Genomic DNA, 25,222 nt, shown 5'->3' on the forward strand with positions numbered 1-25,222 from the left:
GAGAATTTAAGAGGCCGGGATTTAGGCCTTGGCAACGTACGAAACCGTCCAGGACACCAAATTGTGAAGGTGCCAGAGAGGAGCCTGATCCTGCTTGCACCAGGGTCATTTGCCAGCACAGTTTCAAAAGGGCACCAAAATCTAAAATGCAGCCCTGCCATTCAGCCGGTCCCAGCTCAGCAGGGATGCGTTGCTTTTAATGCTACAAACCTCCCTCACAGCAGCACATTCCTCCAGGTCTCTCCAAGATCTGCTGGTGCTTCACGGGGCAGCGAGTGTCGCAAATCTCAGGAGAACACGGGGGACTGAAACCGCACCCAGAGAAGGCCAAGACAAAGACAATTCACTTTTGTCGATGATTTTTGTCTGCTTCTTGTAAGAGCAATTCCTAAACGTAGTCTCTGATGCACATGCAGGCAAACGCAATACCGTGTGTCAGGCTAGCTCACAGGTTAACCTCTTCTGCAGGAAGGGGATTAACGCGTGCAGAAAACTTGTGTCCAAACCAGCGCGTGGCTAATAGCGCTCAGCACATGTTCGTGGCATTTGATGAGACCATTAGCTAGTACCCCACTGTAAAAAAAAAAATAAAATAAAATAACTGTGCTCCCAACCTGCCCATTTTTACCCTTACAAATTAAACGCCAACCCCAGAGCTGGCGTTAAGTCTTGAGGATCCCCCAAAAGGTTACAGAAAAGCAGAAAATACTGCTTTTCTATGGTTCTTCAGACTTAATATCGTGGTGATATGGAGGAACCACAGAAAGCAGCAACACGGGGAAAAAAACCGTCTTGCCAGCAGTCGGGTTAGGAAAACCCAACTCACAGCCACTTCTCCTGGGCGCCCGATGGTGAGGAGGCGCTAGGGATGCACAATTTATCTCTAACGCCTCCTTTGTAACGCAGCGGCTCAGTCTACCGCATCGCGCGCCCGGGAGAGGCGGATGGGTGCGTGCTGGCCTCATGGTGAGGTGCCGGGATCCCTCCTCACGCCGCGTACCAGAGGCATTAGCATTTCCTTATCATCCTCCTCGTGCTGGGTTACATTGCATTTCCTTTCCTGGCCACAGTGGTTTGTTTCAGATTTAGCTCTGTGGCTGTTATCCTCTTCTCACTTTTCATCCGGGCCGATTCGGTAAACTGCGCGGGAGAGCCGGCGCTCTGAGGTGAGCGCTCACTCTCCTGGACGCGCAATTCAGTATTCAAATGAGGACCCGCGTTAATAAGGAGGCGCTAGGGATACTAGCGCGTCCCTAGCGCCTCCTTATTGCTGGAAGCGGCGGCTGTCAGCGGGTTTGACAGCCGCCGCTTAAATTTTACCGGCGTCGGTTGTCGAACTCGCTGACAGCCACGGGTTTGGAACACGGACGCCGGCAAAATTGAGCGTCCGTCTTCCAACCCGCGGGCCGAGGGCAGATATTTTTTTTTTTTTTTTTTTAGGCCTCCAACTTAATATCACTTTCCCGGTGCCAGCCGAAATTAACTCCTGTCTTTGGAGTAAAATGTGTCAGAGGAAAATCATTTCACCCAAGTACAAGGCAGGATCCACCCGGAGACGAGCCCATGGGTCAACGCGCATTCTTGGAGCGAAGGCAGCAGACCAAAGGACTTTTCCAAAATTATGAGAAAAAGCAGGGGACAGTCTGGGGTTTTAAGTGTTTGCTTGACTTTCTTCATTAAACACCAGAAGAAAGCATTTTCCATATGGAGATCTCAAGGACAAAGGGTCATGACATGAAGCTGAAACGTTTCTCACCGAGAGGGGGGTGGAAGACACCTGGAGCAGTGACCGACAGGGCTTAGAGGAGCCAAACCTGTAGCAGAATTGAAGGGAACCTTAGGAGCATGGCCAGGGAGGGAGAAGACGGCAGAGCCTTAAATACACAGCTACACCTGGGCAGCCTGCAGGCACCAAATGCTCCTCTTCTGCCAATATCTTCAGGATCTCTACGTTAATATTTCTTCGTCCATCTTCCTCTTATTCTGTGACTTATTTCTCTGCCATTTTACTCCACTCGTACCTTCGCCATATTGGGATGTATTAACAGGAACGGAAGATAAGTCATTTTCTCAACTCTGCTGAACATCAGTAAGGCTTTTGTTGGAGTTCAGGATTCCACATTAAGAAGAGCGTCAAGATTTTCGGAAAGCGTACAGAAGAGTTCTAAGTAATATGAGCTTTTCGGGCAGTCTGAAAAAGCTGGATTTGTAGTCTACACAGTGACGGTGGTGATCAGCTCTTCTCCATCTCTACTGGAGATGAGACGAGCCGTGGGCTTAAACTACAGCAGGGGAGATCTGGTTTAGACATTAGAAAAATCTTTCTGTGAAAAAACAGTTATGCACAGGAATAATTTATCTAGGAATGTGATGGGATGTGTCAGGATACCTAGGGAGCTGGTGGTGGAGTCTCTGCCAAGGGAGCTCTTTAAGGGCAGATATATGACCATATGGAATGGTTTTGCTATGGATTCAAAAGCAGGCCCAGGGTGGTGGGGGTCTCTCCTGGTGTGATTCTCTCTCTAACCCTTGACCCCTTCTCCCTGCCCTGCAGTGTGATATGCTCTCCCTGTCTCCCATTGCCCGACTCCTCCTTTACTGATAGGAAGTCCACCACGCGAGGCTGGTGGATCCTGAGACTGTGTGGTTCACACTTCAGATTGAAACTGGCACCGGTAGGTCACTGCTCTCCTGCCAACGGGAGGAAGAGGGGAGAGGATCAATGCACAAAGCTCAGGACCTTGGGTAGTCACCCCGATTTCCCCTCTCCTCTCCTGGAGGGATGGCCCTGGTAGATCCTGCCTGAACGCAGGAGGGTGGACTAGATACTCTTCTGTGGTTTATTCCACTGTTAAAATAATGTCACGCGCATTTATTGGCATAAAGAGGTGTTAAGCATGTAACTGTAAATTACATTTACTCTTCCAATTAAATGTTTCCAGTCACTTTTCTAGCAGCATTTCCAGTTTTGAATTTATGAAAAGATCTATTGTTCAGTACGGTTCAAAGCCAAGTGAATAGCTAAAGACGTCAGGGCCAGCCCTCTGAATGCAACCTATATAAAGAGGTCAGCCATGACAGAAAACACCTTCAGGGCAAACCTGCAGGAAGTGGGTGACGTTTCACGCACAGTGACACAGAGCCAGCAGAAACGTCCTGCCAGATTTACCAAGGATGTTTTCCCCATTCTAGGTCGACAGGGACAAAGCCTGCAGGTCTTTAGTGACAAAACAGCAGCTTACGCTAGCCCATCATGCAGGAGCCCTGTCCCAATAGAAGTAGAAAGCTCGGGAGTCTTGTTGGACTCTCAGTTGACCGTGAAACAGCAGACTCGCCACGCATCAAACGTGGCCTTTTACAAACTTAAAATGGCCGGACCACTAAAGGGTTTTACGCCAAGGTCTTTACGGTACCGCGATACAGGCTTTCGGACCCAGTCACCTGGATTGTTTGTGCTGACCTGTACGTGGCTCTACCCGAGAGGTCACAATTGTCTCTGAAAGCCGCAGCTCGAGACGAGAAGAGAGCACGTTAGTCCAATGCCGAGAGACCTACGCTGGCTTCCCATTAAGTGGAGGGTGAGATTTAGGTTAGTGACTCTTGTGTTTAAGCTTTCGAAAAATGTATCCCCATGAGTACTACGAGGTTTTATCTATTGATTGGTGAGTCCCAAAGCGGACTTTAAGATCAGAGGGCACTTACTCATTGGCCGTTCCCCCAGCTATGGGTAATGAGAAGAGCAAGGAGTTTTTCCGCTGTAGCTGTGTCTGAGTGGAATAATCTGCCAGGACGACTTTGTGAACAAGAGCACTTAAAATTGTTTAGAAAAGCTCTTAAGACTATGATTTTTGAAGATGCATTTGGATGAGGTTTAAAAGTTTTAGTAGGACTGCGTTTAATATGCTTTATTACTGCATTGGGGCAGACTTAGTTTTTGGCTACTTGCCAGGTTCTTATGGCCTGGATTCGCTTGATGGCCCCTTGGTCTGACCCAGCATGGCATGTTCTTATGTTCTTATGAATGCAATGAGAAACTCGGATTTCATTTTGTTTGAAAACAAAAACACTGTCACCAAAATTATTTTTTCCATTGACTTTCATTTCATGAAACGTCAGCAGAAAAAACTCCCAGAAGCTTAGTAGCATTTTTTAATTGAACCCCCCACGACTCACCGCGGGCCATAGCTTACCCCCCCGGTTGTGGGGCTGGAGCAGCGCAGATCCCCAGTTGCTCCTGCTCTGCCGGCTCCGATGCCAGCGCCATCTCGCTTGCCGGAGCCTCAGGACGGCTGGCGGTCACGCCTGCTCCATTTGGACCGCTTATAAGCCCGGGGCTGGGATGAGCGGCTCCCTATGGGCTCTGGTGTCTCTGGAGGGTGGGGGGGGGGGTTCTATTTTTTCCTTTATTTTTCTGATTATTTCACTTCAACAAAATGAGGTGAAATTAAACGTAAAACAAACCAAAAACTGAAGAAAAAAAACTAAGCGAAACAAAAGTTTTGTATGGGCAAATCCTTAGGGGCGGATTTTAAGAGCCCTGCTCGCGTAAATCCGCCCGGATTTACGCGAGCAGGGCTCTGCGTGCGCCGGTGCGCCTATTTTACATAGGCGCACCGGCGCACGCAGAGCCCCGGGACTCATGTAAGTTCCGGGGTTTTCCGAGGGGGCGTGTCGGGGCGGGGCCGATCGGTGCGGCGTTTTCGGGGCGGGACGCGGCGTTTTGGGGGCGGGCCCGGTGGCGTGGTTTCGGCCAGGGGCGGTCCAGGGGCGTGGCCGCGCCCCCCGGAACCGCCCCCGGGTTGTCTAGGCGTGCTAGCGGCCCACTGGCGCGCGGGGATTTACTTCTCCCTCTGGGAGGCGTAAATCCCCCAACAAAGGTACGGGGGGGTTTAGACAGGGCCGGGGGGGTGGGTTAGGTAGAGGAAGGGAGGGGAAGGGGAGCGGAGGGCGTTAGCGAATTCCCTCCGAGGCCGCTCCGATTTCGGAGCGGCCTCGGAGAGAACGGAGGTAGGCTGCGTGGCTCGGCGCGCACCGGCTACACAAAATCGGCAGCCTTGCGCGCGCCGATCCAGGATTTTAGCGGATACGCGCAGCTAAGCGCGTATCCGCTAAAATCCAGCGTACTTTTGTTTGCGCCTGATGCGCCAACAAAAGTACGCGAAGGCTCGCTGTTTTAAAATCTACCCCTTAATGCGGATTTCTTGTCCAAAGTAGGGCGCAATGGACAAGAAGCTTTTATTTTAATGCAAAAAAAGTTAATTTGATTTTATTGAAAAACTTTTCACATGAGATTTTTTTTCTAACTTACTGTTTATTAGAGCTCAGCAATAAAAACACAACAATCATCTGTCTTTGAATATGAAAACGAGCCAACGTGGCCCCCCCTTCCCACAAAATCCGTGGGAGCATTTTATTTAAACTCCTCCTGCCACAACCGGTCCCCTCCTCAGCAGGCTCCGCTATCCTGGGACTCCTGCATTTATTTAGCCACTTTTAGGCTTGTGCAGGAAAACGTAAAACTTCACTCCATTCTCTTTTTTCTTATCGACATTTTCCTATCCATTTTGCAAACAAACTTCAGCTCTAACAAAACAGTAAGCTCTTTGAGCCAGTCCTGTTGCGCGGAAGTCACTTTGCTCCAGCTTCTTAAAACTGGCTCTGTTTACTAACAACGGCTTTTCCCCTCCACTTCCCAGCTCTCGAGGCCATAAGAAAAAAAAAAAAAAGTGTCAGTGTTCTTGGCTCATCAGGTCTAGACATCCCCCCATCACACTGTGAATGTCCAACCACATCCCACGAACCTGGCATTACTGGTATAATGCTAAAAGGGCCGGGGGTCTAGCATGCCCTCATATTTATTCTATACCACTGCGCCATTATTGCGGCCGAAGCAGAGCATTGCCAAATCCCCTCCGTGGCCTTCTTCTAACTCCGTTTCTCTTCCCATTGGCTCCATACATTTAACTCTGCTGCTTTGTCTGCCCACAGAATTGCCTTATATTATTCTACTGAGCCGCGCGTTAGAGATCTTATTGTGAAATGTCATTCTTTCCAACAACGTAGAAGCTTGTGTTACAAGCTCGGATGCCTTTGTATTGTTTGCTACATTGCGCAACTGGGAAAAAGCAAATAAGGGGGAATCTCCTAAATTAAATTTGTCTTTACAGTTCATCCACTTACAAAAAGTAGTGTCCCCCCTTCTGAAGAGCAGCTTTAAGTGACTTGTGATTCTCACCCGAGAGGTAAAAGCTGAGATTCTTGAGACTTTCAAAACTTAGGACAGATTCTTTCTGATATTTAAGAGAATGACACTGAAGTCTGTGGAGGTGAGTGACATGCTTAGGAAGGGGGTGCCACGGAAGTCTGTGGAGATGAGGTGGAACCACTGAAGTCTGTGGAGATGAGGGGGTGCCACTGAAGTCTGTGGAGATGAGTGAAGTGTTTAGGAAGGGGGTGCCACTGAAGTCTGTGGAGGTGAGGGGGTGCCACTGAAGTCTGTGGAGGTGAGTGAAGTGTTTAGGAAGGGGGTGCCACTGAAGTCTGTGGAGGTGAGGGGGTGCCACTGAAGTCTGTGGAGGTGAGTGAAGTGTTTAGGAAGGGGGTGCCACTGAAGTCTGTGGAGATAAGTGAAGTGTTTAGGAAGGGGGTGCCACTGAAGTCTGTGGAGGTGAGGGGGGTGCCACTGAAGTCTGTGGAGATAAGTGAAGTGTTTAGGAAGGGGGTGCCACTGAAGTCTGTGGAGATAAGTGAAGTGTTTAGGAAGGGGGTGCCACTGAAGTCTGTGGAGGTGAGGGGGTGCCACTGAAGTCTGTGGAGATAAGTGAAGTGTTTAGGAAGGGGGTGCCACTGAACTCTGTGGAGGTGAGTGAAGTGTTTAGGAAGGGGGTGCCACTGAAGTCTGTGGAGGTGAGTGACGTGCTTAGGAAGGGGGTGCCACTGAACTCTGTGGAGGTGAGTGACGTGCTTAGGAAGGGGGTGCCACTGAAGTCTGTGGAGGTGAGTGACGTGCTTAGGAAGGGGGTGCCACTGAAGTCTGTGGAGGTGAGTGACGTGCTTAGGAAGGGGGTGCCACTGAAGTCTGTGGAGATGAGGTGGAACCACTGAAGTCTGTGGAGATGAGGGGGATTTGTCCTATAAGGGCTCATCCTTTCAGTGATGAGAAGTTAAGGGTCACAGAGCACAAGTCCAATGGTTGTTCTTAGCCACTGATTACAAAACAAAACTATTTATAGTACTGGGATTGCTTTCTGCATTTATTATTGTAATATTAGTTTTTAGTATTTGTTGTCATTTATTTAGAAGTGCCATACTGTGAAGCAGCACTGGACCTTGCCTTTCAGTCTCTAGGTACGCGTTTCCATACCCAAACTACATTCACCTACGTCAGCCAATCAGGAGGTCCGACGACAGGAAGAGCAGAATCGTTTCCTTGTCCTCAGGTACCACTGAAATATTAGCTCAAGCTGTAATGTGTTCATTGCATATAGAAGAGGCCACAGCTTCCTGCTTTATATGCAATGATTAAACACACATTCAGTGTCCATAAATCAACCAGGACAGTCCTGGAGCATCTCCCAAATCTCAGCAGTTTATTGCCCCTGCCCTCCCTCGGAGTCCTGTTTCCAGGGGCTTTGGACTTTCTTCTAGTTTCCTGACAAAATCTACATTTCTGCAACCTCCGCACAAAGTCAATGTATGATTTACTATCACCCCCTCGGGCCTCCCTCCTATTAAGGCACATTTTACCTTCCACCTCTGTTTATCAAACGACCAGTTGTGTTCCTTCAAGCTGCATTATCTTGCTTAATACCAGGCAATATTAGCACCCACTGCCTTTCCCTAGCACCGGCTGGTAAAGCAGTTCATGAAAGGCAAGTTCTGGGTGTCCAGGAGTCCTACCGGGAACCTGGACGTCTTTAGGGGGAGGTCAGGAGGCGACTCTCTGAGTGAGCATCCGCAGGCTGGACACTGCCTCGCTGCGAGGGAAGGCGGAGAGAGGCAGGGACAAGGAGGTGGAGGGCTGGGAATCAGGTGGGGAGCCCGAGACGGGATGGAGGGGTCTGGCCGAAGGACCCTGGAGGAGAGGCGGAGCAGGGGAGATCGGGTGCAGGCTTTCAGATACCTTAAAGGCATGAAAGAGGCGCCGAAGACCTGGGAACCACACGAGGAGCCTGCAAGGGGGGAGGGCTCGGGTCCTGGAGGAGACGGAAGGCAGAGGCGTGTGGGAGCCACCCGGGCTCCCTCGTGGGCAGGGCAAGCCCTAAAGCTGGGGGCGCCCGCAGTTCCCACCCCCATTCGCTAAGCCCCGGCACAGCCCGCACCGGGAAGCAGAGAGAGAGAGCGCGAGAGCAGGCGTGCGGCTGCCGATCCGGTGCCACGTGGGGCGGAGCCGCCTCTCCCGAGCCTTACCTGGACCAGTAGGGGTCGGCAGGTGCCCCCGCTGCCATGGGCTCCGGGCAGGCCATGCGGCGATCGCGGCCGGGACGAGTGCCGGGCCGGAGGGGGGCGGGGCGCCTTTTCAAGGCCGGCGGGGGGGGAGGGGCTCCGCCATTTCCTTTCCACGTGTCAGCAGGAGGCGCTTCCTGAGCGGGAGCCCCCCCCTCCCCTCCTCCCCCCGAGCAAAGAGCACAGCGGGAGCAGCTCCCCTGCCTGCATTTATAAGTCCCCAAATTCGTTTCCCCTTCCTGATTTAGGATGGCCGAACTGGTCCTCCGTGCCCGCCGCCACGGGAGCAGGTGGTACCCGCAGGGAAGCTCTGCCTCAAGGGCCTTTGTCAAGAGCGCCCCAGAGGCATCAACAGGGAGACCTGAACTGGAGGGGGCAGCTCCGGCCCCCTCCAGGACCACCACAACCCCAGGGCAGCGGAAGGGCCCGGATCGGCACGCGGGCTGCTTGGAGGAGATGCAGGGGGAGGAATACAAAGCAAATCTCACTTCCTTCTCATCTGCAGGTGGGACCCTCTTCATGGAGCCGGAGGGGATAAGGGCAGGGGCCCAGCAGTTTTACTCGGCTCTCGTCTCCCCAGAGCCAGGCCCTATGGGAAGGGCTCGCTGGCTGCCCACGGGGTTTGGTCACTTTTTGAGGTGCCGGGACCCAGCCTCCGGCGGGTCCTAGGCAAGGCCCCTGCCGACTGCTCAATTGCTTCTGTCCTGCTGCCGCTCGGTGTTGACCCTCCAGGGGCGGATTGAGGGAAAATAGTGGCCTGGGGGATTTTTCTCCATGCTGGCCCATGGGTACCCAATTACATATTCAATATAATTTACATATATATGTGCACACCCCTATATATATATTTCAGCATGGTCCTCCCATATCAACACAGTATTATTTGCCAACACTCAAAGAATAACAACCCCACCTATGAAAAAGAATACCAGAAATATTACACCAGAATCTAAACTATCAATACACCTCCTATCAGGAAACCAGAACAGGCCAAGCTACTACACCGATCCCTACAGAGAAACCTTCATCTCAGTCTTTGCATGCAGAACACAAACTCTCACCAAATACAGAATACAAAATGACAAAAACTGAAATGGAAACTCCAAGAAGCCAGACTCCCTGTATTAAGAAAAGAAAAACAGAACCACCATTCCTCATAAAACAAATAAAATCAAGAAACAAAGCATCAGTTATAATAGTAAAACCATAATAAAAGAATATTTTAAAACTACTGATAAATAGTTTATTAAAATCATATACATTTTTTACAATTTCCCAAACACCACTAAAATATTCCAAAACAGCACATATATCAAATAACACCCAATAATTAAAACTAATAAGGATTTTAAAAAGCCCCTGCTGTCCATACATGGGAGCTCTTGATTTCCAGTTCACCCTGATATTGTCGAGGATTAGGAGGTTATCCTCTCTCTCTCACACATACTCGCATGTCCATTCTCTCTCACACATACACTGTCACATACATACACATTCATGCTCTTATACCCACCATAACCTCTCCCTCTCACTGACAGGCTCTAAGACACTCTCTCTCCCTCCACACACACAAACTCTTACTCCCTTGGATTTTCTCATACACACATGCTCTCACACTCACTGGCTCACACACACCCACCCAGGCAGGCTACCATTCATTTTCTCACACTCCCTCCTCATCCCCCAGGCATGCACACATTCATTCTCACACACACAGACCCCCAGGCAGGCACCAATTCATTCTCACACACACACATACACCACACACAGGCAGGCACCTATTCTCACACATACAAACCCCAGGAAGACACCCATTCATTCTCATACACAGACACACCCTCAGGCAGGCACCCATGCATTCACACACATACAACCCCAGGCAGACTCCCATTCATACACATGCACACACTAAATAGACTTAGTTTTTGGGTACTTGCCAGGTTCTTGTGGCCTGGATTGGCCACTGTTGGAAGCAGGATGCTGGGCTCGATGGACCCTTGGTCTGACCCAGTATGGCATTTTCTTATGTTCTTAAAGGCAGACCCCCTCTCTTTCTTTTGCCAGCAACCTCGGAGCCTCTCTCATTCCTCTGCTGCCACTGTCACTGCTGCCGCATGGCTATTGGGGAGGTGCCGATTGCTGCTACTGACACTGAAGCCCATTCTGCAGCCTCCGCTGTGTAGGCCCCGTGGGCTTCCACTTTCTCCATGCTGATCATGTGAGATCCGCATAGAGAAAGTGCTACTCTTGCACATTACCAAAGATTATATGTGCCAATCACTAAAAAGTAATTTTTTTTTTTTTTTTTTACCTTTGCTGGCTGATCTTAGTTTTGTAATCGGTTGGTCACAGGCTTTTTTTTTTTCAATTTCCCTTTCTTATTTTTTTTCCAATTCCTTTTATATTATCTTTTTTTCTCTCCATCTTCTTCCCTCAAACACACAGTCAGGTTCTCATTCTCACATGCATTTCTCTCTCTCTCACACACACAGGCTCTCACTCTCACATGCTGTCTCTCATACAATCATTCATACACACAGCCTCTCACTCTCACATGCTGTCTCTCATACAATCATTCATACACACAGGCTCTCACTGTCCCATGCTCTCTCTCATACAATCATTCATACACACAGTCTCTCACTGGCACATGCTGTCTGACTCTCACACACCCAGGCTCTCTCTCACTCCCACATGCTGTCTTGCTCAAGCACAGGCTCTCACTGTCACGTGCTCTCATATAAAATCATTCATACACACAGTCTCTCACTGGCACATGCTGTCTGACTCTCACACACCCAGGCTCTCTCTCACTCCCACATGCTGTCTTGCTCAAGCACAGGCTCTCACTGTCACATGCTCTCATATAAAATCATTCATACACACAGTCTCTCACTGGCACATGCTGTCTGACTCTCACACACCCAGGCTCTCTCTCACTCCCACATGCTGTCTTGCTCAAGCACAAGCTCTCACTGTCACATGCTCTCTCTCATAGAATCATTCATACATACAGGCTCTCATTGTCACATGCTGTCTCTCTCACACACACACAGGCTCTCTCTCACTCCCACATGCTGTCTTGCTCAAGCACAGGCTCTCCCTGTCACATGCTGTCTGACTCTCACAAACACAGGTTCTCTCTCACTCCCACATGCTGTCTTGCTCAAGAACAGGCTGTCCCTCTCACACACACACACAGAGGCTCTCACATGCTGTCTCTGCAAACATTCAGGTCCTCACTCCCACACACAATCTCTCAACTCATCTCATGCACGCACACACACACACTCTCTACAGACCCTCAGCCTCTCTCTCACCTCTGGGCCTCCTCTTCGTGGGTCGCCGCAGGATGGGCTCTACAGCGGCCCTGCTACCGGGCCTCTTCCTCTTCTCGGGCCGCGGCGGCCCTGCTACCGGGCCTCTTCCTCTTCTCGGGCCGCGGCGGCCCTGCTACCGAGCCTCTTCCTCTTCTCCGGCCGCTGAAATGATTCGTGGTGGCCCATAAGCGCTGCTCCTCTTCTGCACGCGCTGATGCTTCACCTCCTTCCTGCCCACGCGGCTCCGGCAACATTTACTTCCTGGACCGCGCGGGCAGGAAGGAGGTGAAGCATCAGCGCGTTTAAACGCGATCTTTTTCTTCGGGCTGTGGTGACGTGAGCTCCACCACGGCCCTGCCGATCTGCCTGCACCCGGGGGCATTGGCTCCCCTCGGGATACCACTGCTCGCGGCGCCCCCTAATTACTTTGGCTGGAAGCCTGGAAACTTTATAATTAAAAAAAAAAAAAAATCACGTGACAGGAGTGACCAGCCCACCGGGGGAAGCCCGATCCCCCGATAGGTCAATCCACCCCTGTGACCCTCTTACCCAAGGAGGGAGACCCATAGGACATACGGCACTGGTGCCTGGTGGCCCGTTCTGCATGGACTTTAAAATCCTAGCCATGGCAGTCTCCCTGCAGCTGGCGTCCGTGGTAGCAGAGGTGATCCACCAGGTCCAAACCTAACACAGTGACAGGCCACATCATTTTTGATCTAGGACTTCAAACACTTAATGCATACGGCTGGCCTGGCGGTGGACTTTGCTCACTCAGGGGCCGATGCAGTAAAGCGTGCTCAGGCTGAGCGCACTGTTAGCCCCCATGTTTTCAACACGTGGCCAACTCCCCCAAAACTAATAGCGCTTGCAACCCCCCCGAAACTAATAGCGCCTGCAAAGGCAGGAGTTACCGTAATTTTGGCCGGCACCAGGAAAATGTACAGAAAAGCAAAAAAAAAAACTGCTTTTCTGTACACCCTCCGACTTAATATCATAGCGATATTAAGTCAGAGGCCCCAAAAATTAAAAATCTGCCCACAGGTTGGAAGATGGATGCTCAATTTAGCCAGCGTCCGTTTTCCGACCCCGTGGCTGTCAGCGGGTTTGGCAGCCGACGCTCAATTTTACCGGTGTCGGTTGTCGTGCTGCACTGGTAAAATTGAGCGCCGGCTGCCAAACCCGCTGACAGCTGCCGTTTCTGTCAAAAAGGAGGCGCTAGGGACGCGCTAGTATCCCTAGCGCCTCCTTTTACCGTGGGCCCTAATTTGCATACGGGCTTATACTGAATCGCGCGCCCAGGACACTGGCGTGTGCGTGCGTCGGGAGAGCGGGCACTTGCCGGCTCTCCTGCGACTTTTAATGTATCGGCCCGTCAGTCAGGAAAATTCCTGCAGCAGGCTGGATCATAGTTATCGCATGGGAGCCTTAGCAGGCTGTGGAAAAAGGCCACTGCACACTGCCGATCTGTGTCACAGAAAAGCCTCCTCCCTAGTGGTCATAAGAACATAAAAAGTTGTCATACTGGGTCAGACCAAGGGTCCATCAAGCCCAGCATCCTGTTTCCAACAGAGGCCAATCCAGGCCACAAGAACCTGGCAATTACCCAAACACTAAGAAGATCCCATGCGACTTCCGCTTAAGCCTTAGCAGAGGAAGCTGTGTGCAGCTCAGCTTCCGTCATTTCTGAATATTTTTCCAGCTTAACTCCCTTTTTTGGCCACAATTTTTCTACAGGACTGCACCTAAGGATTCGAATCAGAGTTCCATTCCGGTTTTGCGGGCCGACCATAGCACTAATTTGAGAAAGAGGACAAAAAAAAAAAAGAAAACCGGTCAACACCGCTAATAGGGCCCGGCCTTTGCTTCAGAGGAGGAGCAGGAAATGTCACTCATGGAGGGTGGTGAGGAAGGCGACCACACTGCCAAGCTTCGGGAGTCATTTGCAGTGAAAATTACAGCCCGATTATAGACACTAGGGGGCCGATGCAATAGGGGGATTAGCGCCTATTTAACGCGTGTCCCACGCGGAGTGAATGAGGTGGCTATTACTCATTCACTCCCAATGCAAAAAAATGTACGTCTCAGCTGCACATTTATCGCTCAGCTATTAACGCCTGCCTGGAGCAGACGTTAATAGCTGAGCGCATTGAAAAAAAAAGTACAGAAAAGCAGAAAAAAAAACTGCTTTTCTGTACTTTTTTTTAAAAGTTAAAAAAAAAACCCCTCTGCCAGCTGCTTTGAAGACAGACGCAGATATGCTCGGCATCGGTGTTCATAACCGGCAGACCGTGGGGGTCGCGTTAGCAAGGAGGCGCTAAGGTCGCACTAGCGACCCTAGCGCTTCTGTGCTAGTGCGACCCTCCCTAATTTGTTTATTGCATAGCGCCCCCCCTTGCGGGCGCCATGCACGCGTTAAGAAAGCAGGCACTGAAAAGTCAGCGCCCGCATTTAATATTGCATCGGCCCCTAGATTGGGAATTGTTGGGGGGGGGAAAAAAAAAAAAACCGCTCAACTTGTGGAATGTGTTAAAGATAACTCAGCTCGGACTGAAGAGGTGGAGGGGCGAGTCTCTGACGTGGAAGACTCGCTAACTTCGATAAGAGCTAAAGCGAATAGACTGGGCTGCCTTTGTTAAACGAGACCACCTTGAAAACAGGTCACAAAGAAATAATAGCCGAATCGTGGGACTGCCGGAAAGGCGCGAGGGCACGAACCCGGTTCTCTTCGTGGTGACCTGGCTTCCTGAGCTTTCGGGCCTGGATTCATGCAAAAATGGTGCCATTAAAATAGGCCGGGCCCATCGCTCGTCAGCCCTGGTCCCAGCCCCAGGACTCTGACTGTGTGCATTCACAGCGAAAGGCTCCCTGTCCTCTAAAGGAGCTGTGAAGAATGCCACAGTTTTTAATTTTGCCTCTTGTATTCCTCGAGCTGGGCATGGTCATGCTCCTTGAATCTGGGATTTTTTCTTGCCCGACAGGAAGCAGTGCAGGAAGTATTTTTGTATGTACCGTTGGGACTGCTGCCGTATTATTTTTCATTTGTGACCTGGGTTACAATTACTGAGAGATCCTTATTAAGACCCTAGATTTTTCGTTTGCTGGTCAGCTATAAGTTACTGGACTTTAGGTTTTGCGCTGTGGACTGAAAGCCTTCCACGCCTCCTGTTTATATAGAGATTGTTATTTATGGAGAGGCTCCATTCTAAATATTGTCCAGGTTGGGCTTCTTACTGCTTCTTTGAAATTCTCGATTGTGTACGTCATTATATCCATATTTACTTTTTTCTGTTTTTTCTTTTTGATTTATGTTCGCTTTCTTTCTGGACACTAAGTCCTTGCGTTCATTGGACTGTTGTTGATTTTTGCTGTCTCTTGTTGGGAAGCTACCACCAATGGGAGAAGATATCGTTTCTATAAGGTACATGCACTTTGAAGGGGTAGCAATAGAGAGAGTCTGGGTTGGTGTGGGACGATATCAGATCGGTGGGTAAGGGTGGTTTTTGATGGGCCGGCCTCCAGGTCTCGAGTTAGTTCCCTCCTGGGAGGAGCTTGGTCTTGGGGTCAGGGGTTTAATGAATGGAGAGAGAGGATAGGTTTGGGATTAGTTACCATTTATGACAGGGTTTAGGTTCATATGCCCTTTAGTGAGTGGGTTGGTTGATTTAGGGGTTCCTTGGGGGCTGAGTATTGTACGGAACCTGTTAGCTATGGGCTTGAGTTTGTGGGATTTGAGGTTGGGTGAAAATTGGCATACAGGACATTCTCCTATGAGGCAATGTGGACAAATTATTCCTATGGAGACTATCGTCAGTGGGTGGCACTGTTGTGTAACTGTCTGTTTGAGGGCAGATTTAGTTTGGGTAAGATGTGACCTTTTGGATTATGTATGTTCTTTGGCTGGATACCTAATTTTCTTAATGAACAATGGGGGTTATTAGCCCCTTGGTCTGACCCAGTATGGCATTTCTTTCCTTGAATGCGCGAGGAATCTCTTCACCCATTAAAGGAAAGCTGATCTTGTGATTTGTACATATAAGGAAAACTCAGATTCTTATATTGCAGGAAACGCATTTGACCAATGCTGAGCACAAAAAGCTGAAAGGGGGTGGGGTAGTATATATTTTGCTTCTTACAATTCACAAAGCAGAGGGGTTACTGTGCTTTTTGATAAAAACGTTCCGGTTACAGTGCATAGCTCTTTCTCTGATCCTGGGGGTCGATATGTCATCTTAGATTGTTCCCCGCACCCTATTGGGTTTACCTTAATGTATATGACCCCAATCAGGAGCAACCTGCCTTTTTTCAGCAGCTGACTGATGATCTTGCCCCATTTGGGTTTGACGATTGCTGATGGGGGGTGAATGGATCACCTGTATAAACTCTGTGTTGGATAGGTCTTCGGGTTTGGGTGTAGCTTCACTGCAGCACTTGGGTCATAAGGAGCTGTTAGATGCTTAGCATTTGCTCGATGTATGGCGACAGCGGCATGCACTAGCCAGAGACTATACTTATCTTTTCCCTAAACATAACTCCCATAGTCGCCTAGATTACTTTTGTGCTCACCGAACTTCTTGTCACATATGGTAAGTAGTAAAATTCTTCCTTGTGCAATTTCTGACCATAGCCCAGTGCAACTGGATATCAACTTTGCCACAGTTGGGCTGTCTGGCTTCACTTGGCGATTGAACATATATCTTTACTTGGGGATAGGGAGTTTCCTGGTCTGTGTTGGGATGCAATTTCCCAGTTTAATACCCATAACCCAGATACTGAATACCCGCCTCTTTTGTGGTGGGAAACCTTTAAAGCTATTTTGAGGGGCAAAATTAGGATACACTAGTCACATTCGTAGACAAAGGGATAAACAACTTGTGCTACGTCACAATCAGTTGGCGCACCTCTCTGCGTTTAATAAACAGTTGTTCAATTCATGTTTATAAAAAGTTGGAAGTGGTTTGGAGAGAGATACAATCTCTGGAACTGCATAAGATAGAAAGAGCTATGAGATATACTAGTCTACAACTTTATGAACATGGAGATAGACCAGGAGCTTTTTTAGCTCATGCGGTGAAAAAGCAGCAATGTAAATCTCATATTGTGTCCTTTAAAACTTTGCATGTGAGTGTTACGACTAATCCTAGCGAGATTGAGCAGCTCTTTGTGCACTATTATTCTCAGTCATACTCCCCGCACCCCTGGTGACGGAAGGGAGTATTAACGATTTTCTCTCTAGCTTGAATTTACCAGTATTGCCGGAGGTTCAGAGAGAGGCTTTGGCAGCACCTATCACGGTTCAGAAGATATGAGAGGGGGTTGAGGCTTTGCCGGGTGGGAAATGCCCAGGGCCAGATGGTTACCCCATTTATGTTTACAAGAAGCTTTTGATGGACTTAATGTCATTCTTATTTAGTCTTTTTAATTAGGTAGATGAAGGTCAATCATCCCTTGGTAATCTGGGTGATGCATTTGTGTCTTTAATTCACAAAAAGGGTAAGAGCGCTGATGAGTGTAGTTCTTAGCGGCCTATCTCGCTGCTGAATTCAGACCTGAAAATACTTGCTAAGGTGTTGCAGATGAGAATTGTTTGCCCAACTTTAATACATTGTGACCAGACAGGCTTTGTTAAAGGGAGATTGCCAACATCTAATACTAGACGACTATTCAACATTATGGGGTTCCAGGAATAGTCGCTTCTTTAGCTGCAGAAAAGGCCTTTGGCTGACTTCCACTGCCATTTTTATTTGCAGTGTTGCAGAATGCCAAAATACCTGAATGCTTTATTGCTTGGATAAGGGCTATGTATGCTAAATCTAGAGTGCGTCTTCTAATCAATGGGGCTCACTCACCTTTTGTTGACATAGCGCAAAGGACCCATCAAGGGTGCCCCTTATCCCTGCTCCTATTTGATTTGGCAATCAAACCAAGAATTGTGCATTAGTTTGGGTAAAAGGGCACATCGCATTTCTCTATATACCAAAGATGCTCTTTTATATTTAACAGATTTGCATCGGTCTGGACTGGCTTTGATGCAGCTCCTGCAATAATATGTTAGGCTGGCAGATTATAGGGTCAATTGTTACAAGTCTAAGCTTCTCCCTTTGAATTCTAAGGTCACTGTCCTGGTTTGTTTTTCCAATTTTAACATAATGCAGACTGGTATTACATTCATGGGTAAATTTGTTCCTAAAAATCACCATGAGAGGTAACTATGAGGCATTTATAGCTAAGCTAAAACAGCTCTATACCAACATTCGTTTGCATATCACATCAGTTTACATATAACAGGTAAAGATAATATTGGAAAAGGAAAGAGAGTTAAAGGAACCTTGGATGAAGAGGGGGAAAATAAAGCAGGGTCTGGAAGCATAGAACAAGATAGTTACAGGTATAACAAGGCAATTACAGTGAAGTCTGGAAGATTATATCAAAGGAATTTACAGTTAAACATAAGGTATAAATAAAATTGGCAGATATAAGAAGGAGGGCAGATGAAAGGTGAATAAAGATTAAGAGGAGGAAAAGCATACCGAGGCAAATACAATTGGGTGGAGGGGGCTATGTACAATGACAAGCAAAAAAGGGGTAGAGGGAGGGGGATTATGCGAAGGCCTGTTTGAATAGCCAAGTTTTTAGTTTTTTGTTTTTTTTTAAAGTTTGGGTGCTGTGTTCTTTTCTTGGGCAAGTCAGATCAATTTGCTTAAAATGAGCATTTTGCCAAAACTGTTATATTTATTTCAACATGTTCCTTGCACTGTCCTAGTCAAACTCTTTGATGATTTACATAAGGCTACGTCTCTTTAAATGTCAAACCTTCGTATGATGTCACTGAAATGCAGCTTGATCTTTCTCTGCCATCATTTCTTTGTTCCTATGAAGATCTCATCGATGTACCTCAGCTCTTCCAGGTTTGCCCCCGTAGCCTCCAGCAATCAGATTCATTCTCTGAGAGCCAGGAGCTCTTTGCAGCAGCTGCACACATACAATCTCTCAGCAGCGGGTAAAAAATCATACTGTTAGGGGTGAGAACCCAGCTCAGCTGGGGACACCCCCCCCCCGGGAACGGTCCAGAACTCCAGGGGCAGGCTAGACTAGGGGATATTTGGCCTAAACCAGCCACCTGGCCCGCAGGTTGAATCCTTGTGTTCTGGTGGCCAGCAGGACTTAAACAAGGAAGAAGATTTAAGGCTAAAGCTGGACTGGAATAGGGAGGGGAAAAGGGCAAGCTCAGGTGAAGCTGAACAGGCCTGGTGATACAGGCTGCAGGGCTGGAGCCAGAAGTCAGGCCGGACTTGCGATGCAGGCTGGAGGCTGATGTCTGGTGGATCTGGAGTTCAGGCAGGAACCAAGGTCAGAGGTGAAACAGTGGAACAAGACAGAGTTGACTAATACTGGCAAGCTTGAGTCAGAAAGCTAGCAAGCCAGAGGGCAAGCTTTAGAAAAGGCTTAGGGAAGTCGCAAAGCCACTGTGAGACAGGAGGCTTAGGAGCCAGGGCGAAAGCTCAGAAACAAGAAGGGATAGAGAAGCCACAGAGCAAGCTTGGAAACAAGAAGGCTTAGGGTAGCCACCAAGCAAGCTGGGACTCGGGAAGGTTTAGGGAAGCCACAAGGCAGAAGGCTGCGGAGAGGCACAAGGTATACAGAGACAGGGGGGTAAGCAAGGAGCTGAGCAGCTCAATGACAAGGCCCTGAGTGTAGACTGAGATGGGCTAAATAGGCAGGGATTTCCTGAGTCATGAGGTCACCGAGACTAAAGCTGAAAAGAGGATAGGTGCAGCTTCTGGAGGACCTCTGGTGCCTGGGAGGCTGCATGACAAGCAGAACCACAACACATACATGTGACACTCGATGCAAAAGACTGGAAAGCCCCTTTCTTGCTGCTGGACTGCTGCCTTCATCTTAATTTTGTTGAGTACCTAGTTAAGTTTAGGTTGCTATGGGAGTTGGAATGTATACAAATAGAGTCCTATGTATCACCTCATCTTTGCCCCAACACACCCTGGCAGGAAAAGCTGGGGGGACAAGGAAAGTGCCCTCTAGTACTAATCAGGACTTAATCCCAGATACATCGGGGACCACAATCAGAGGCTAGTGCATGGCACTATGGCCACTGGCAGGGTGCTAGCCTCCTCTTGTACCCAACTCACCCCTTTCTTTTCATTTTTAACCTGTTTTCTTACATTTCTGGTTGAATTTCTCTCCCCCTCTTTTCCTATATGGGTGTATGGCCAGTAGGGGGCCCCCTCCAAGCAAGGGACAGCCTAGTCAGCTTCCTCCTGGCCCTGGCAAAGCAGGTTGGGTACAGTCCCCCAGAGACCATGGTGTGTCCCGGCCTTAGATCAGCGAACTTCTGCACCGTCTCCACCAGCAGAGATCACCCACCGGTAGGCAGAGTGCTGTGCTCCCCTTCCCAAGTTCAACCCTTTTATTTTTAATTTCTTTCCCTTCTTGTTTGGGCAGCAGGCAGGCCCACGGTGTCTGTACCAGGTAGCAAGGCTACCTGCATACCTGTCCACCAGATCATGAGCCTTGAGGCTCACACTTTGGGCAAATAAGAGCAACCTGAAGTCTCCTTTACCAGGGTAATGGCAACCTTGCATCCTTCATCCTCTTTTCTTATGTTCATTTTTCTCATCTCACTACTTGCAACCCAGAAATGTGCAGGAAAAGAAGGCAGGCATCTGCAGCTCAAACTCAGATGTGTTTACTTTTAATTTCTTTATTTATGAAAGGCAGACTTGGCTGCCTGGCTTCAGCCGAGCCAGGTTTAGTGACCTCAGAAAGGGTGTCGAGGTTTTTGTCTGTTTTGTGCCTTCACTCAGACATTGAAAAGTGTCTGAACATCCAAAGGGGAGGGGGCTGCTTGTCACAGCCCCCCCCCCTCCCCCGACTTAACTAGAGCAAAGCTCAGAGAGCCGGGCCACGGATCTGGCCCAGATGCAGTCTCTCGTCTCCATAATTCTGACAGCTAGTGTAAAGCCTGCCCTATGGCCACTGCCATCTGCTAAGGTTGCGGGTTTTGCACTAGGATTCCTCGTTTCTCTACAGAAACTCCCACTAGCCCCTCGAAAATTAAATCATAAACAGATTTCTTGATTGCAATCATTCCCTTATATAATTGAATATTCATATGAGATCATGAGATGAAGCCCCAAGGGGGCAGACAAAAAAAAAAAAAAACATCAAAAAATATTTTTTCATGGAAAGGGGGTTGAGGGGGTGATACCTGGCCTGCCCTCCTGGATGAGGAGGAAAGTCAAAAGCGAGTGTGCCAAGTACAGAGGATCTCTGGTAGATAAAGAGTACAAATGGTGAAGTATTTCTACATGGGCAGGGAACTTGCACGGTGGGCAGACGAGATTAGACCATTTCTAATCTTTAGCTGCTAATATCGATGACGTTAACACTATACCGTAATACGAGACTAAATATATGCTTACATAGAGCGGAGGAGCAATGAGCTGCAACCCACGCAAGTCAGACTTCAAATCCCACTGCCACTCCTCGGGACCTTTAGCAAGTCCTTCACCCTTCTTTGCCCGATTGGGAGCCCTCTGTGGACAGAGAAATATGCACAGTGCCTGAATGCAGCAGAATAGAAATAAAATGCAGAAGAAAATACGCTGCAGCACGTTAAGTGTTAATCCTACCTCTCATAGCTATTTAAGAATGGGGGCTGTGGAGCAGGGGCTGAAAGTTTCCAATTTCTCCAGGTTACAGGCAATATCTGTACAGTTTCTTGCTTTATAGATTGGATAATGTTTGTTTGTGTCCATTTCTCAGCTTCTTTCAGCAACCTCCATATGACGTATTTCTATTGTTTCTTTCAGCTAAAGATTGATGTGGGTCAGTTTGCAGATGCACTTCTATCTTTCTGTTTTTTTTCAGTAAGGTAGGGCTAACCAGATTTCCCAGTGACAGCATTCCAGAGGATTCACAAACTTGACTCTACGTGTGGGCATAAGAAATTGCCATGCTGAGTCAGACCAAGGGTCCATCAGGCCCAGCATCCTGTTTCCAACAGAGGCCAATCCAAGTCACAACAACCTGGCAAGTTCCCAAACATTTGAAAGATCATAAGCTACTATTGCTTATTAATTACCGTAATAGCAGTTTATGGATTTATCCTTTAAGAACTTATCCAGACTTTTTTTAAACCCAGTTACACTAACTGCCGTAACCACATCCTCTGGCAATGAATTCCAGAGCTTAACTATGCACAGAGTGAAAAAGAATTTACTTCAATTTGTTTTAAATGTGCTACTTGCTAACTTCATGGAGTGCCCCCTTGTCCTTCTATTATCTGAGTAAATAACTGATTTACATGAACTTGTTCAAGTCCTTGCATGATTTTGTAGACCTCCATCATATCTCCCCCTCAGTCATCTCTTCTCTAAACAGCTCTAACTTCTTTAGCCTTTCCTCATAGGGCAGCTGTTCCATGCCCCATATCAGTTTGGTCGCCCTTCTCTGCACTTTCTCCAGTGCCGCTATATCCTTTTTGAGATGCAGTGACCAGAACTTCTCACAGTATTCAAGGTGAGGTATCACCCAAAGATCAATAGAGAGGCATGATGACACCCTCTGTTTTATTTTCCATTCCCTCCCTAATAACTCCTAACATTGTTTGCTTTTTAGACTACCACGGCACAAGGGGCTGACGATTTCAATGTATTATCCTCTATGACATCTAGATCTCGTTTCAGATTGTGGCATTTACAGTCAATGAGCCTACTTCAGTGTTAGCTTAAGTAGCTAACACTGAAGTAGGCTCCCTGCCTCAGTCCTAGCACATGGCAAAAGCCCAGGGGAGCAGTAAATAAAGGCTTGTAATAGCAGTAGCCATTTAAGGCTGGAATGAAGATGTGTTTCTTTTTCTCTTCCTCCTGCTTTAAAAATTTAAGATGCACTGTAAATATACTAAGCAAATACAATTAAGTCAGGTCTACTCACAGCTATTGTACATAGAGCTACCTCTCACCTCCTTTCCCTGTTAGATTGGATTCTAAGAAGAGGTAAGAGACTGAAGTTTGTCTTGGACAGAAGTAACATCAGTCAACACAATTATAATCTTCAGTTAGAATAAAGATAAGCAGATATATTTTACAAGTGACCGAGGTAAGATGGAAACTTAATTCCTCAGCCTTTCCACAACAGCCCAACACATCTTTACCTGGTGCTGCGGCTGACAAAGATCATTAACAGGGATAGTTTTTGAGATATACTTTTTAAAGTGTGGATATTTTCAGTCCTCGCCCTGACTTTACTCTTAGCTGAAGTCCTCATCTAGACAGCCAGGCAGACAATTCTGATTTCAGCAGGTGAAAATTGGAATGAACAAAAATCTAGTTTTCATGAAAATATTCTTTAATAATAAATAACAAGAAGATTAAAGTACAGAAATATATAAACATACAATAAGTTGAGTCCAGGTGGGATAACTTAGCCTATCCTGAATAGTCAGTAGTTCTAATCACCAACCATTAACTCGACACTGGTTTGCTGGCCAACCCTGCTGAATACATAGGAAATAAAAGAATTGATTCTTTAACCAACCTACTGTCTCACATGTGTGTGTTTAAAAACCAGGAAAAATGCACTGGAAAATAAATTCCTCTCATTGAACAGTATGAAGTAGGATTGTCACAGATTTCAGAACTGCTGGGAACTACACCGCAGGCCTCCTTAAATCCTGGGATTATAACCCAACCTGCAAAGCCAGCTCTATAAACAAGTATGGTTACGTATTCAGTTTAGCACTAGGTGTATACGTGACTGATATGAATACGTGGCCATCGAGCTTTGCAAAGAGACCTTATTCCAAAACAGTAGAAAAAAAACCAAAACCACCCTTTAAGTGACACTCCCTGAATTTTGCGTTGATCTAGAGAAGAGTACATCACAGAATAATGGCAAAGACTTAGTGACCGCGGAGCAACACTTCAGTCTCAGTGAGAGTCAGGCAGTCAAAGACTGTGCTCCCTCCGCAATAAATACACACACTTGCTTTGTCAATGTTAAATCAGCGAAGGGAGGATGCAAACAGCAAAAGGCTAGGACAGGAACCTAGACCTGATCCTTTTTACAGACTGGTAAACTAAGTGCTTATTTAATTTATAAGATTTTGTAAAGAAATTAGTTTACATTCAATTTAATGGGAATAATGGCAACATGATTCACCTTCAATCAGATTTTTGGGTTTTCCATGCAAACTAAAAAAAAAAAATATATATCTTACGTGCTCGAAAATCTAGTTGAAAGTTTCCTGCAGAATATTTTTTAAGCAAATCACTGCTTATATACACTTTAGATTTAAAAAGAAAATTCCTTAAAACCTTTTTCTTGCTCTACTTCTGTTTTCTAGTACTCAGATGTGGTCTGGATCCCCTATTAGTCAGAGCTGGATGTGGCACACAAGGTGTGCACTCAAGTCCCAGGGAAGGAGGGAGGGAACACAGCCTTAAGCCCTCAGGCCAGGAAGGCTCTCCTCAAACATCCAGCTAAGCCTTCTGGGAAGGAGGGGATGGCAGACACTGCTGCAGAACAGAGGAAGGGTGAAGGAGGACCAAAAAGAAACATCCAAGCAGCTGCATCTATTCTGTACCTCACATCACAAGAGGGTTACAAGTGAACATATCCATGTTTCAAAGTGAAGAGTCAAGGTTTTCCTTTCCTTTGGGTTTCCAGCTCTACTGGAACTCACGAGTTCATTTGCAAGTACGTGCACTTTTCCCTCCCCTTCAGTCCATGAATTCGGTGAAGCATGGGACCAGCACAGGGCAGCGGTAGGGATTGTAGAGATGGAGACACAAAGTAGGCTGGGTGATCTTTTTTCTGTGCCTCTCTCTCTAGCAGCTGAGGACCACAAACCAATGCTCCATGTCAGATCATTAGCTGCTACCATTGTATAATTACAGGGATTTCAGCCCCTACAGCCCAGGGCTCTGAACACTGCATCTGCGGCAGCCTCAACTGCACCAAGGAACCCAGGTCTCCAGTACAGCAACATGCAGCACCGCTACTAAGCCGCCATTTTAAGGTAACAAAACCTCTCCATTTAAGACTGCAAGTGCTGACAACGCAATATAAATATCTCAAGCATATTAGAGATTGTAAACTGCACAGAAATCTCCAGTTAGAGGCTCTTACAGAAACTAGCAAAATCCCACTTAGGATTAATCCTTCTGCATTTGGCACTTAAATGGCAAAGAATTTTTTTTTCCTATGGGGAAATCATATGTTCATATTAACTGCACTGAGAGTGTTTCCTATGTCTGCTCAGGCTTCTAGTCCTACTATGATACCTTCAACTATCACAGGACATCTGTCTCATCACAAGGGTCCAAGTTCCATTTATGTTCAAACCCCTAAACTAATTAGTTGTCATTTTTATTAAAAGTTTTGTTTTATGTAAGGAACAGAACACAAAAAATGCAATCATCAGAAGTCTGGCATTAGCT

At 47.6% G+C, this 25,222-nt stretch overlaps 1 protein-coding gene across 6 annotated transcripts in view; it reads right to left on the reverse strand.

The window, feature by feature from the left end:
* The window catches only part of SLC17A9 (solute carrier family 17 member 9), a 48,135-nt gene extending 26,337 nt beyond the window's left edge, over window positions 1-21,798 (reverse strand). For 4 of the 6 annotated variants that reach the window (XM_029612315.1, XM_029612316.1, XM_029612314.1 and 1 more), the window contains exon 1: window positions 8,410-8,508. In XM_029612315.1, the coding sequence (XP_029468175.1) occupies window positions 8,410-8,465 (56 nt within the window). In that variant the 5' untranslated portion in view covers window positions 8,466-8,508. Of the gene's footprint in view, window positions 1-8,409; window positions 8,509-21,202 lie in introns of those variants that run through there. The other 2 variants (XM_029612313.1, XM_029612312.1) reach the window with 2 other exon arrangements.
* Window positions 21,799-25,222: the final 3,424 nt, after the last annotated feature.

The sequence above is a fragment of the Rhinatrema bivittatum genome, chromosome 8 (assembly GCF_901001135.1).
Source record: "Rhinatrema bivittatum chromosome 8, aRhiBiv1.1, whole genome shotgun sequence".
Taxonomy (NCBI): Eukaryota; Metazoa; Chordata; class Amphibia; order Gymnophiona; family Rhinatrematidae; genus Rhinatrema; species Rhinatrema bivittatum.